At 46.1% G+C, this 15,068-nt stretch overlaps 1 protein-coding gene across 1 annotated transcript in view; it reads left to right on the forward strand.

Moving 5' to 3' along the window:
* LOC138970126 (uncharacterized) overlaps window positions 1-15,068 on the forward strand; it is a gene marked incomplete in the record, with an annotated part of 63,209 nt that extends 48,141 nt beyond the window's left edge. Inside the window, 7 exon segments of the mRNA XM_070342607.1 lie at window positions 1,643-1,777; window positions 2,279-2,563; window positions 3,353-3,505; window positions 6,012-6,911; window positions 9,237-9,675; window positions 10,784-11,561; window positions 12,054-15,068. Of these exon segments, the coding sequence (XP_070198708.1) occupies window positions 1,643-1,777; window positions 2,279-2,563; window positions 3,353-3,505; window positions 6,012-6,911; window positions 9,237-9,675; window positions 10,784-11,561; window positions 12,054-14,547 (5,184 nt within the window).

A 15,068-nucleotide genomic window follows, 5' to 3' on the forward strand; every position in this document is an offset into this window, starting at 1 on the left:
AGCAAATCGAGAAAATTCATTATTGAACGAAGCGCATTGCGCTGAGTTCAATAATTATTTTCGAGATTTGCTCTATAAATCCCTTAGTGCACTGGGATTGTTTCAATAACGATAATTATTGTCAGTACCGCCATAGAAAAAAGAAGATTCCAAACGCACATTTTGCAACGTGCATTTGAATAGGCAGAACTGTGTGGTCAGGTCGTGTACAGTAAAGATCTACTTTTGTGTGGGGTGTCTCAAGTGTGTCGTGCTTTCGTCACACGCATTTTAATTTCTGTTGGTAAATTCCAGTGTAGCGTTAATCTGAACAGTGATGATCTTTCAGAGAGACCTCATTTGAACTCGGAGAAAGGACTGTGCTCTTCATTATTTGCGATTCGAAACCTCCAGTCGAGCTTCGACGGATTGACTGTGCGGAGTGACTCCCCTTGAATTGACTCGAAGCGGGACTCGACGGTTCGCACATTTTCAAAACAAATGTGGCATATTTCTCGTGTTGTATCTTCACTCATCGGAGAGTCTGATACTAAATATGAACGGTAAGAATGCTCTGAACCCTACACGTATTATATCGCCATCGTTTTTTCGTTCACATTTGCCCAACATGTTAATTTGCTGAGCGGGGTTAATGTCGTCTGCTAGGCTACCTGGGCAATGGAACCACTGCAGTCTGCACTGAGTCTGCACGCATGAGGCAGGCTGGTAATAAGTCTTATATATGGTAAGAACGTTCTGAACCTTACACGTTTTCGATTACGATTGTTCTTGCCTTGAAATAATAATTCGGAAACCATTCATTTACTGAACTGATGTAGTCGTATTTCTGTGTAGTCTGCTACAGAGTCGATCGAGTCAGTCTTCCAAACTGGTCTAGCTGGTACGTTATCGGAATAACACTTGTGTTTTCTGTTATCCGCTGGGAATTGTATACTAACTCATCATTTGGTAATGTGGATGATAAGCTACATGCCACTAACACGGCATATGAGAAGAATCTATGCAAGTCGGCGAAAATTAGATGAAACACAGCGCCTTCTATTTTTAGATCACTGGCACTGGCACAGGCACATGCAATCTGTCAGAAAAAAACCCACTTCTGCTTTAATTGAGAAGCAGGGAATTTATGGTCATTTGGTATTGTGGAGAATATAAGCTACATGTCATTAATTAATTCTGAGGATGAGAGCACAGTCTCGCTTAGGCAAAGGGCGGAAGAATACGCTCTGTGGAAAAGTAAGCGCACTCCAAGAGTGCGCTAACAGTTTTAGCGCATCGCCATTAGCCAATCAACTGGTTCACATCAGTCATGTGACACCAGTACTTACTGACAATTATTATTATTATTATTATTATTATTGTGGTGATGATGGTGGTGGCGATGGGTGTAGATGATAAACCGGTGACGGGAATGATGACGAAAGTTGTGGTTATGACGGCAGTGGCGATAATGATGATGATTGTGGTGATAGTTGACAACAAGTTGGGGCAAATGACCAGTGCGATGCTGGACTACGGTGCTTTTGATCTTAGTGTCCGAATGGCATGAGCTTGTTTTCTAATTGATGGTGGTAATTATGATGATGACCATTGTAAACGGGCTTTGTGCCCTGGTATAGAATCACTCTTTTATTCCTAACAGGAGGATGAACAAGTGCAGGTAATGAGCACGGACTCCATAGCAACGATCATCATCAACAACACCTTCAGATCCATCGACGACGGGCTAAACTCGGGCAGGCTTCTATGTCCCATCACCACGGGCAAGGATTCTGATGTATTGTATATTTTCGTATTTCCGTTCGTTTACTTTCTGTCTTTTTTTCTTTAGTTTAATAGCACCGATGAAGACTAAGACTTTGAACCTCTAAAGTTCCACGGAAAGCGGCGTATGGCTGCCTGAATGGCGGGGTAAAAACGGTCATACACGTAATAACCCACTCGTGCAAAAGCATGAGTGAACATTGGAGTTTTAGCCCATGAACGAAGAAGAAGAAGAAGAACCTCTAAAGTATTATCATAAAGGCGGTCCTAAATTAAGCTTTAAGTTAAAAAACAAAAACAAAACAAAAACATAATATATATATATATTATTTACGGTACAATCACTCACACACGATAAGGGGCGCAACTCTGTTGCCGACCTGTGGCTCGTTTTCTACACGAGCCAAAAGAAAAATGTCTGTCTGTTGCATTCAGATACTAAAGTTGTATTGAATTGAATTGAATTGAATATCCAACATAACAAGCGGACTCTTGCCTTTCTTTTTGCTTCCAGACGGACTGGTCCAACATAACCACCTGTATCACCACCACCCTGTACGCCGTGCGTTCTGAGCTGGACCTACTCCACCTGACTGCCTCCATGAGAGAAGCGGACTCGGTGAGCCACAGGCACAGCATCACGAGCCTGCCGGCGGCGGGCAAAACCTCGCCCAACCCATCTGTCCGGTCCAGGCCAAGGTCGGCCTCTATGGTGGAGCACCCGCACACCTTGCACAAGGCCAAGAAGATCGTCGACTGTCTCATCCAGCGCTTGCACATCGACACTGAAGACAACAAGGTCTGCGAGATCGGTTGGAGTGATTCGTTTGAGTGTGTATACGTGCATGGAGAGTGGAATTAGAATGTGTGACCGTACACGAAGATGCCGGGGAAAACAGTCTTGGGCACGCGTAGTTAAAACAAAAATGTCAGACCTCCTGCAAGAAGAAACAGCAAACTTAGATGTGCTTTGAATCGCAAAATGAGATGGGTACAGGAGAATTCTAGAGCTCAATTCACACGCTTCCATTTCGTTTCGATGAAACCAAAAGACAAAATCACCAAAGAACAGCCAGTCTTGGAAATATCCGTCTAAAATCGATTGAAAAAAGGGGGGGGGGGAGGATATTGCATGTTTTGATGAGGTTGTCTCAGACGTTTTGTGATCAGCAAGTTTCGGAATTCAGCATGCGAAATTCCACTGACAATGTGTTCACAGTTTTTCTTGGCCTTGGGCAAAAATGCACCACCTTGAAGGGTCGTAGTGAAGTTTTAGCTTGAATTCACGGTGACTTCGAGTTCAGAACTTCCTTGGGCAAAAATGCGGCAAGTTTCGGAATTCGGCATGCGAAATTCCACTGACTTTGAGTTCACAATTTCCTTGGCTTTGGGCAAAAATGCACCACCTTGAAGGGTCGTAGTGAAGTTTTAGCTTGAATTCACGGTGACTTCGAGTTCAGAACTTCCTTGGGCAAAAATGCGGCAAGTTTCGGAAATCGGCATGCGAAATTCCACTGACTTTGAGTTCACAATTTCCTTGGCTTTGAGCAAAAATGCAGCATCTTGAAGGATCGTTCTTGCGTTTCAGGTTGAATTCAGGGTGACCCCTGATCGTCGGCTGTCCGTCACGGATGGCGGCATGGCCTCGGACACGGACACGGACACCAAGCTGAAACAGAAGCCCAACTCATCGGTGTGGACGGCCTCTACCATCTATGCTCTGCACGACGCTATCCTTCAGGTGAAACACCCTCTAGGTCGTGAGTTTAAATCCGGCCGCGGCCGCCGGGTTGGTTACGGGTGGAGATTTTTCCGATCTCCCAGGTCAACTTATGTGCAGACCTGCTAGTGACTTAACCCCCTTCGTGTGTACTAGCAAGCACAAGACCAAGTGCGCACGGAAAAGATCCTGTAATCCATGTCCGAGTTCGGTGGGTTATAAAAACACGAAAACACCCAGCATGCCTCCCCCGAAATCGGCATATGCTGCCTGAATGGCGGGATAAAACGGTCATACACGTAAAACTCCACTCGTACTACGTAACAACATGTTGGGGTGGGACTTTTCCGCGAATCCGTGGATTTCCGCGGACACAACTTACAAATTCCGCTGGGGTAATCTATTTTTCCGCGTCCCATTTCATCACAGTATCTATAACTTGTTGACTGAATGATATGGAGAGAAGTGAAGATGGAACAGAACACTGGAGGCTTGAGAGTTAAATTGTGCTGACTGAAAACTTCTGATAACTAATAGTCATTTTGAGCTTCAATGCATTGGGGCGTCACTTGGATCATACTATTGCCAGTATTGGATTATGGATACATGGTTCATTACTTTAGTATGCACGATTACAATGTTACCATTGTTGTGTGAAAGTGTTTTTTGTTTGGTTGGGTGGTGGTTTTTTGACTCACATGCGAAGCAAAAGTGAGTCTATGTACTCACCCGAGTCGTCCGTCCGTCCGTCCGTCCGTCCGTCCGGACGTCCGTCCGTCCGGACGTCCGTCCGGAAAACTTTAACGTTGGATATTTCTTGGACGCTATTCAGTCTATCAGTACCAAATTTGGCAAGATGGTGTATGATGACAAGGCCCCCAAAAACATACATAGCATCTTGACCTTGCTTCAAGGTCAAGGTCGCAGGGGCCATAAATGTTGCCTAAAAAACAGCTATTTTTCACATTTTTCCCATTTTCTCTGAAGTTTTTGAGATTCAATACCTCACCTATATATGATATATAGGGCAAAGTAAGCCCCATCTTTTGATACCAGTTTGGTTTACCTTGCTTCAAGGTCAAGGTCACAGGAGCTCTTCAAAGTTGGATTGTATACATATTTTGAAGTGACCTTGACCCTGAACTATGGAAGATAACTGTTTCAAACTTAAAAATTATGTGGGGCACATGCTATGCTTTCATCATGAGACACATTTGGTCACATATGATCAAGGTCAAGGTCACTTTGACCCTTATGAAATGTGACCAAAATAAGGTAGTGAACCACTAAAAGTGACCATATCTCATGGTAGAAAGAGCCAATAAGCACCATTGTACTTCCTATGTCTTGAATTAACAGCTTTGTGTTGCATGACCTTGGATGACCTTGACCTTGGGTCAAGGTCACATGTATTTTGGTAGGAAAAATGTGTAAAGCAGTTCTTAGTGTATGATGTCATTGCTATGTAAGCATGTGAGTCGTATGGGCTTTGCCCTTCTTGTTTTTTTTGGGGGGAGGGGGGGGATGTGAGGAGAATGTCTTTTTTACCTGATCCAAACGAGTTGAATTTTAGTCTCAGAATGCACCAGATTGCACAGATTTTATTGTACCATTTAAACAACATTCGGGGGAGCATGCCCACGAACCCCCCTAGAAAAAAGGAATGTCCTCGTTTTTCATCACAAGAGAGTCCCACCCCTGAACATGAGAGAACGTGGGAGTCTAAGCCCACGAACGAAGAAGAAGAAGAACACGTGGCCAAGTGACAAACACGCTGCTTGCAATTGCTTGCTTATGATACCGTTTCCTCCCAAAAAGGTACTCATCGGAGTTCACGATTCGTTATGGGAATGATCGTTTTCGCTGACAACGCGTTTTGGCTGAGGTCACGTGGGTTTGGCTTGATGACAAATGAGTTTAGGAAAACACACGCGGCTAAGCGGATCACTGCAAGCAATCGGCAACGAATTTTGGCTCCGATGTGCATATTTTGGAAAGAAAAGGGCATCATATCGAAGGCATACTGCATAACACAAACATTAGAGAAATTTGTTCGACGTAATGGCAGGTGTAAGCCCGTCTGCGGCGTGTTCGTCGTTTGGACACGTGTTGACGCGTGCCTCCATATTTTGGGCGCTCTGGTTTTCGGCCTTTGGACAAAAGACGATGTTCGGAAATAACTCTGTCGGGATTGACAGAGTTATTTAACTCTGTCGGGATTGACAGAGTTATTTAACTCTGTCGGGATTGACAGAGTTATTTCCGAACATCGTCTTTTGTCCAAAGGCCGAAAACCAGAGCGCCCAAAATGACCGTATTACCAGGGAACAACAAATGAAAAACATGCAGAACCGCCAGTATAAGAACAGAATCACCAACAGTTTTGACTGTAATGGAAAATCTTGTGATTATAAAAATGTTCAGTGATACGGTTCCTTCCGCGTCTGTTAAAATGTCTTGTTCCCTGTGGTGACCACGGCCACAAGGTAGCTGGGGTTGTTAACGCCCTTGACGACTGTGTGTGCAGACGTTCCGGGACGTGCTGTTCGACATGCATGGCCAGAACCAGTACTTCAACCCCGATAGCTCTGAGCAGCAGGTCAGTGACGCGCCGGAATCGATGGTCCTGCCGTCCCTGCCCTTCCTGCTGGACGAGTTCATCCTCTCCAACCTGCAGAACATCTCGTCGCTCATGACCAACTACGTGCCGGGGGAGGAGCCGAACGTGATGAGCCTGACCATGGAGGCGATGCTTGTGGCCGGGGCCTTCCACGGAGTCCTTCGGAAGATGCTGTCCGAGAAGGTCGCCGGGACCTGCAAGGACGCGGCTGAGGCCGAGCAAGAGGGCAGGAGGCAGATCGTGCTCTCCGTCCTGGACAAGGCCTTCAAGCGCGTGATTGAAGAAGCCTTAGAGTCCCCCAACGAAGACCTGGTCACCATCGAGGAGGGGTCCATGTCCATCTCGAGGAAGTACTCCGATGAGGACAAGGAGAGGAGCGAATCGTTTACGGTGTCCGCGTCGGGCAGCAGGAGGACAAGCCAGGTGAAGGGCGACCTGGGCAAGCTCCTGAGCTCCATCAAGGATGTCAACGAGGCGGCCAGGCTGAGGTCCAGCAGCCGCGTGACTATGACGTCGGACGAGGTGAGGGAGAAGAGCGATATGGTGCTGCAGGCCACCAACCAGATCCTCACCCACGTGCAGGACAACCTGGTCCCGGAGGACGTCTTCCGCGACCTGTGCAAGACCCTCCTCAAGAACATTCCCGGATTGGACACGCTGGAAGCCAAGCGGCAGCGGCTGATCGAGGAGCTGAGCGAGCTGTCGGAGGCAATCACCGACGGCAGGATCCCCCACAGCCAGCTGGAGCAGGCCGCCGTTGGACTGTCCTTCCTGGAGCGACGCAACGATCCCCACGTGTTGGCTCAGGTCAGTCCTACACTTTCTTCCAAATATTCAAATCCAAACATAAAGAGACTGCCAACGTTTCAAAATTCAGAATCCAAAAACAAGAAAAGTAAATTGTTGGAACGTTTGTTATTGATAAAACAAGAGGCGAAGCCTTCAAGGCTCACGTAAGAAATCGACAAACAGTAACACAAACTCAATCACTCCGTCACACATACACACACACAGTAAGCATAGGTGACACAGTGCAAGAGTGCGAGACACTAAATCTAGATCTGTCTGTCTGTAGCCTACTTACGGGGACACGACTTCCAGATGGCCAGATCGACACTGCGCTTTCGACAGCGCTTCCTCGCGCAGACACTGGAAACACGCTGTGCAGATTAACCTGTAGGAAATCTCCTTTGGTATCTTCTTTATCTATTTTTCTGGAGCTACGAAACCGAACAATGTGAAATCGTCTTCTCCGAATCGGCGAACTGCAGCTCGGTGATAACTGTATCTATACCACAATCCTTCACGCGATCTGACCTAATTTTGACCCCTGACCTGGTCTACATACCACACACGACACAAACCAGTCAGCTGTTTTTACCCCCCCCCCGCCCCCCCCCCCCCAAAAAAAAAAACCCACCACCCGTTTTCTTTGGATACACACTTTAACTACATACGTGCCGACAAATGTTGATAATTGCTTGAATACTTTGAAGCTGTTGCTTGAATAATAACCAGGTAAAATTAGTATTTCGGTTTTCAGTCAAATGTTAAAGTTTCTACCACAGACATGTATACATACGCACGCACGCACGCACGCACGCACGCACAGACAAAAGTTAGCATCGCATAGGCTACACTTACGTGAGCCAAAAACCAAGCTCATGAACCAGAATAAAAATCAACATCAAATTCAAATGAGTTTGTTTACCAACGCAGAGTTAATGTAAAAGGTCCACTGATCAGCTGAAACCGATGAGACGGCAAAATTAGAGAAATTGTCTTCAAACGTCCACTCATAGACGCATAGTAAGCTAACATTAACAAGTAACAGTAACATGTTACAACAAAAATACGAGTGACAAAGCTTAGATGAAATAATACAAAATCTTAGCAAGCAACTTACAGATAACAATCGAAAATCCTGAGCCAAATCAACGCAGCGACAACGCAGACAGGTCCACAGATCTAAAAGTGTCAACGGTTTTTTTTGTCCAGCTTATGTATTATTTTATTCGGAGCATGACTAAAAGACGAAGTGGAACACTTGTGGAACAGCCGGCACGGTTGGCCTAGTGGTAAGGCGTCCGCCCCGTGATCGGGAGGTCGTGGGTTCGAACCCCGGCCGAGTCATACCTAAGACTTTAAAATTGGCAATCTAGTGGCTGCTCCGCCTGGCGTCTGGCATTATGGGGTTAGTGCTAGGAATGGTTGGTCCGGTGTCAGAATAATGTGACTGGGTGAGACATGAAGCCTGTGCTGCGACTTCTGTCTTATGTGTGGCGCACGTTATATGTCAAAGCAGCACCGCCTTGATATGGCCCTTCGTGGTCGGCTGGGCGTTAAGCAAACAAACAAACAAACAAACAAACTTGTGGAACACTTGTTGAACACGTGTGTTCACCTGGTATTCCACTGTGGAAAAAAGTGTTTACCATGTGTTCTTAAAGTGTTCAGGTAGCAGAAGATGCTTCAGGATAACACATTGAGAACACGTTATGTGTTCCAAAAGTGTAAAAATGTGTTCACCCTAACACTTTAAGTGTTCACCCTAACACTTTAAGTGTTCTCAAAGTGTTATAAAATTTAGAGTGTTGAATGTTTTAAAATCTAGAGCTTTGAAATCTTACACATTTCTAGAATTCGCGGAACTCGAGAAATGAACCAAGTCTGGTTGATTCTAGTAACATTCTGAGGTCACATTAAGATCACGTTTGGGTAAGAAAAATCAAAAATTATATTTGCTAAAATGTCTATTGAGCTAGAGCAGCAGATAAATCATTTCTGATTCATATTACTTATGCTGAAGGGCAGTTGTTTCTTTATAAGTTTAAGATCAGTGCAGACTCTGAGGGGATGGAACCACCTTCATTTTCAAATGCGTTCACAAAGACCGATGCGCACGTTAAAGATTCTGAGTTTCCAATAAAAATGAAATAAACAGTTCACCATATAAAACGTACATTTTCATTTGAGTCTGCTCTCATCTTGCTCATCGTAGTATTACCAGTGCTGCGTAATTATTATGCGGTAAGGAGTGCTGGAACAGCAGACTGCAGTCAATGTCATGAAACTGCTGTAAAACGACAATGAACTGATGAAGTTATTTTCTCTTGGTTTCTATGCATGCAGGTGGTGAAAAAGGTGTCAGCGACTGGGTCTGGCTTCGGACCGGAGTGCCTGAAGGTGGCGGTGGCGGACCTGCTGCAGGGCTTCATGACCAAGTCCAGCGGCACGAACCAGGACCCGTCCACCTCAGTGCCCGCGGGTGACGAATCGGAGGAGAGACGGTCCATCCCACTGACCAAGGAGTCCTCCATCAACGCGCGTACCATCAGCAAGACAAACATCATGGACGACCGAGAAAACCGCTCAGACTCCGTCAAGTCCGTCTACTCTACCCACCTGCTGATCCAGAAAAACGAGATTGGCGTGCACAAGGATCAATCCATAATCTCAGAGGGCATAGAGCCGACGTCTCGCTCCGACCATAGTATGTTCAACCCTCAGGAAGGGGAACGGGCCCAGGAAATCTCCTCCTCTTCTTCCACCTTCGACGGCAGGATTTTGGGTCAGTTCTACCTTAAAGTAAAATTCTAGAGTAAGTTGTTAGCGTATACACTGTTACTCCGTTGAAGTGAACATAGTTCTTGGCGGCAGACGCTTATCCTTTTCTTCCATCTCCGTCAGCAGGTTCTGATATAAGTTTGTCTTTAAATGTAACAGATTCTTAGGTCAGTTCTCCCTTTAAGTAACTGATTTTTAAACCAGTTCTTCCCTAAAGTAACAGACTCTTAGGCCAGTTCTCCCTTAAAGTAACGGATTCTTAGGTGATTTTTCCCCGTAAAGTAAAAGGTTCTTAAAGTAACACATTCTTGTGCAAATTTCCTCTCAAAGTAATATATTCTCAGGGAAGTTCTCTCTCGTGCAAGTTGTGATAACAAGTGATTCCAGTAGGTGTCTTTTAAATGAATAATTAGTACCAAAATAGTTGGAAGAATACCTCCCGCCTAAACAAAAACAGTAACAGCTTTTCAAACTTAGAGACTAAACGTGGCCGTTGCCGAAATTTGATGCGGCCGCGGGACAAATTGTCATGCTCATCTTTTACCTCGCACTACGGTTTCTTTTCCAATACTCTACACATTTCAACCCTTAAGATAAACGAAATTTACGGCAAAGCAGCCTGTCACTCTTGCTTTATTATTTGTTCTCTGGCTATGCATGAACTGAAAATGTCGGGGGGTCTGCTGGGTAAAACAATAGCAAATAGGAAACGGAAAAGTGTTCTTTAGTCAAATGGTACTTATGTCTCCGTTGGAATGGATAGACGCGCAGGAGTCTAATGAGCACAACTGTGGAATGCTGCCTTTAGTACGAGGTATTAAAAAAGTCTAGAACGCAATGAAAAGATAAAACGCAAAACGAATATAATAATTTCTGCGTTGAAATGTCTTTCTTGCAAGAAAAACAAAATTGACGTTGTGTTTAAGATGTGCATGTTGGTTCTTTTGTACATCAGGGTGTGTCTGTCTGTCTGCCTACCTGTCTGCCTGCCTGCTTGACTGCTTGCCTTTCATTCTATCTACCAGTCTGTCTATCTCTGTCTATGCAGTGTAGTTGAGTACTGTAGGTCCGCTTCAATGCCTGTTCTTGTGTTTAACTCCTTCTTCATCTAGGGAAAGGAAGCACAGAAGAATTTGGCGAGTCAAGAATCAGATCAGATTCACTGACGGAAGACGAGGCTAAACGTTTAACTGACGACGGCATGATCAGACGCTCTTCCATGTCCATGTCCGGAGAATACTTTACGCCCATCGCCGAAGAGCCAATCACGGAAGTATCACCGGTACCAGATGAAACCAGGGAAAAGGAAACGCCCAACGTTGAGGCCGAGGCGACAGGAAACACACCCACAGAAGAAGAAGAAGCACCAACAGAAGCAGACGTTGACGAACTTACGGAGATAGAAGAACTGCCACTAGCTACAAATAACGAACAGGAGAAAGAAGCAGGAGCCGATGCAGCCGACGAGGAAGCCGCCGTAGTGGAGAACAACGCAGTAAGAGGACAGGATGAGGACAAGGAGGGCGACGGTTGGGATGACTCGGGCATCGGACACACCGAGGATGTCAACAGCAGTGCGCTGAACACTGTCTCGCACGACACCAAAGGTCCTGCAACAGGTACCGCGGACGACTCAGGAATAGAGCGGACGCTGGTCAGCGAAGCGGATGTAGAGCTGATTCAGTCCAAGGTGGCAGAAAACGCGGACAAAATGCCCGGGGTGGGAAACACCAAAGAAGGGGGATCTGCTGGAGGCGACACCGGAGGAAACGAACGTGCGGAGCAAGAAGGGGCAAACGTGCAGCAAACCGAGTCGCAGATTAGCAAGGGCAGCGGCAGCAAAGCCAGTCTGGAGGCTGCCAACGAGGATTGGAACCGCAGCGCTGTCAGGTTTGGCTTTAAAGACATATTATACCGATTGACCAAAAAAATAGATTTCGCTAATATAATTATTGCCTGTGATATTCTTAGAGTGTGTTGAAACAAGTGTGAACAAAATTAGAGACATTAATCGGACAGATTTTATGACAGAGAATTTTGTGAAAATGATGACATGCCAAGAATCAAATAAATGAGGGTTGGGGAATAGTGTTTCGAGTACACATTTTTTTTCTTTTTACACGTGGCCGTACAAAAATGTCAAAAGGGTGTGACTAACGCAAGTCATTTGAAACTGGCTGGTTGGTTAGTTGGAGGTTTCTTTTGTATTGTTTTTGGTACCAGTTTGCTGCTTGTGAAATGTATCCCAATGTTTACTCGATACAGTTGTAAGCTTTTCCTTCTTTGCTTTCCTCAAGATCGTAATACTACTATGGCAGTTTTAATATTCCACGAACGCAAGTTACATCGTTTCGTTTTAATGCCATGCTATATTTTTTTCAGAGGGACTCGTGAAAGCTACGTCAGTTGCATAGATGCAGTGCGAGGATGCGAATCGCCAGATTCAGGCGTGCCTGCGCCAATTCTCGTACAAGCAAGCCAGCAGCATCATCAAGGCGAATCATTCGCTAAGACATGGTGCAGACCTCAAACAGGTAAACGATGCAAATCGGAGATGCGTGGCAAATACATGCCCGAGATGTGTGTCGAATCACCTTACAACGAATTCCTTAGAATACCAGAGAGAGCAGGGGCAGAGAAAGGAGGATCAAACACTGCTCAAGGTAGCCGTCCCAAAGTCCGAAGCAAAACCAAAACTCGGTCCTCACGTTCTGCGCATAATAACCAGGTTGACTGGGAATCCGCAGCCTCCGTTCATCAGTACCTGAATCGCGGGCAGAATGGGACCATCCCCGATGCTGATTTGCCGCACGCTACCCTTAAGATGTCCCACCGTTCCCTGAAGATGTCCCACAGACAGGAGAGAACCAAGATGGATGACATGGTATCTTTGAAGAAAAGCAGCTCCATCACACTGCACCGTCAGTTTTCGCTCACTTTGTTCAAACAAAGCCAAGAAGACAAATCCGCAGCCTCTTCGAGCAGCAAAGACAGAGCACAGAAACCTATCGGTGGTCAAGATAAAGTTAAAGCCAGTTCAGGATCTGCGAAGAAATCCTCGAAGAAAGAAGCACAACTTCATCCGTACTTGCAAACCCAAGAAGTGCTTTACCCAAAGTTCACCAATCGTGGCTTCACTTCCAAAGAAGAGCGAGTGCAGCAGAAGGCATTCACAACCGGCTTCAACATCCTCAACCTAAAGGAGAGAGAGAGAATAAGGCAGAAGCAAAAGGAGCGAGACGTGAGAAAGTTCTGCAAGGCTGTTGCCACGGCTTTTGAAGATAAGCACTCCGAGACCACTGCGCCTCCAACGCAGCTCCCTGCACATCTTCAGGAAGAGAGAGGAGAGTCTTCCCTGCCGTGTGGTAAAATGGTGCATCGTTCACCCCCTGAGAGTAGGACACGTCAAGAACCTGCAAGGAGTGTAAATGAAATTCTGCAGAGACCTTCCACGCCAAAGAACAGCACCTCGCCTTATCCAGCCGACAATGACAGTCAGCTAAAAGCCAGAAAAGGAGCGCCATCTACAATGAAAGGAGACGTCGCTTTCCCTGCAGACGTCCAAGTCTGCCCGAGGCCGGCTGAAGCGGATAGAGTGGGTGCGTGGGGAGAGAAGACTCCGGACAAATCGACTGTGTGCAAGCGAGTTCGCCTGCAGTCACCTCCTGAATTTTTTCACGAGAGAAGGTCTGAAACGAGGAGAGTTCATAGCAAATCTCCCGCAGGCAAGAGCCCAGAAGTTAGAGCTGCCAAGGAGCCGTTTGAAAAGGAAAGGATCTCTTTATCCACGGGCCGAGTTCTTCAACGTCCACTTTCCCGTACAAATCGACTGGCAAAAGATGAACAGCGCCAAGAAAAACAGAGCTGCCAGAATCCATCAGTCGAAGTACGTTCCGCTGCCTTAGCAGACGCTAGGCATAGGAAGACAAATTTTCCCATTTTGTCTGCTCACCACGTTAGGAACAAAACCGCTGCTCCAGGAAATTCCATTGTCCAGTTTAGTGACACTGAAAACACCTCTTCTACTGGACTCTTATCTCGGAGAAGTTCCTCGGTGCTGGGTCAAGCTGGTGCGCTTTCTCCCGTTGGCGTGGGTTCATCCAGGAGGCGATCTTCCTCGGGACAAACCTCTGCCTTGGGCTATCCCTCTTCTCTTATCCGATCTTCTGCCGTGGAAGGATCTTCAGATCGTGGACAGTCAGGTGTGGTAGGATCCAGTGGCACAGGGCTGATGTCCATCTTGAGACAAAGCTCCGGCGACAGGCAATCTTCTAAACCAAGTCTAGCCTTTGCTGTGGAAGAGAGTCCCGCTTTAGACCAGTCCGGACAATCACGTGTGCCTCAGCCGCCAGGTGACAAACCCCATCGGCTCTTTCGAGGCGCTCAACAAAGTAGAAGGGGGGTTCGTTCCACAACCTCAAGCGAGTGCAGAATGGCGTCTACACTCCAAGGCACACCACGGGCCCGTTCTTCATCATCAGGGAAGCTCACAGCCCGTAGCACAACACCGAGTGAGGTTAAACGGCGTTCTACGACGCCATGTGAAGCCAGAAACCGTCCAACAAGCAAAGCCTCGCGTCATTCAACAACGCCAAGCAAAGCGACAGGCCTTCCGTCTACGTCACACGATTCCAGGGTTCGCTCTACAATGCCAAGAGAAGACAACGTCCGCAGTACTGTCAACCCAAAGGTTCAGTTCAAGGCTTGCTCTACTGAACCAGAGGGCTCAAGATTTGACACCCAAACCCTGAAGCCTAAACAAAGAACCAGTAGTAGGAGAGGGGTTCGGTTGTTATGCAAGGATGAGATTATGAGCACTGTTTTCCCGGGAACTAACAATCCCCGGCCACCTGCGTCAGAATATCAGGTCAAATAAAAAGACTGTGGTATACAGTGCGTTTTTAAGCTGTGAGCGGCGATTTTTTGGATCTAAAGATCTGTTTATGCCAATGTCAGAGATTTACGTTTTACAAAAATCTGGTACTGATTTGTGATAACAGCTCATTTCGTTGTTGCTTGGTGTATGCAACACAGGAAATGTGATGGGTGGGTTTTTTCAGTCCAGACAAATCCTCATTGACGCATTTAATGACGCAACCTGTGACATTTCTTTAGATTTCTGTATGAAACTTGAAAGATAGCTGGCGTCATTTAGGTTCTGAAAGGGAAGAAAGGATGTATCTTTTGTGCTTGATAAAGAGGTATTTTGGTGGATTATGTTTTACTGCACAGATCAAAAACAAATATTTCAAATGATCACAGAACAATGAATACTTCTTTCCCTCATTAACTTTTTCCTTTCACGGTAATGACATGTTAATAACAGAATGTCTGCTGTTCACACGCAGATCCAGAATTTCACTGTCCATTGCTTGAAAAAAACACTGCAATATCTTC

Source organism: Littorina saxatilis, linkage group LG7 (assembly GCF_037325665.1).
Source record: "Littorina saxatilis isolate snail1 linkage group LG7, US_GU_Lsax_2.0, whole genome shotgun sequence".
NCBI classification, from domain to species: Eukaryota; Metazoa; Mollusca; class Gastropoda; order Littorinimorpha; family Littorinidae; genus Littorina; species Littorina saxatilis.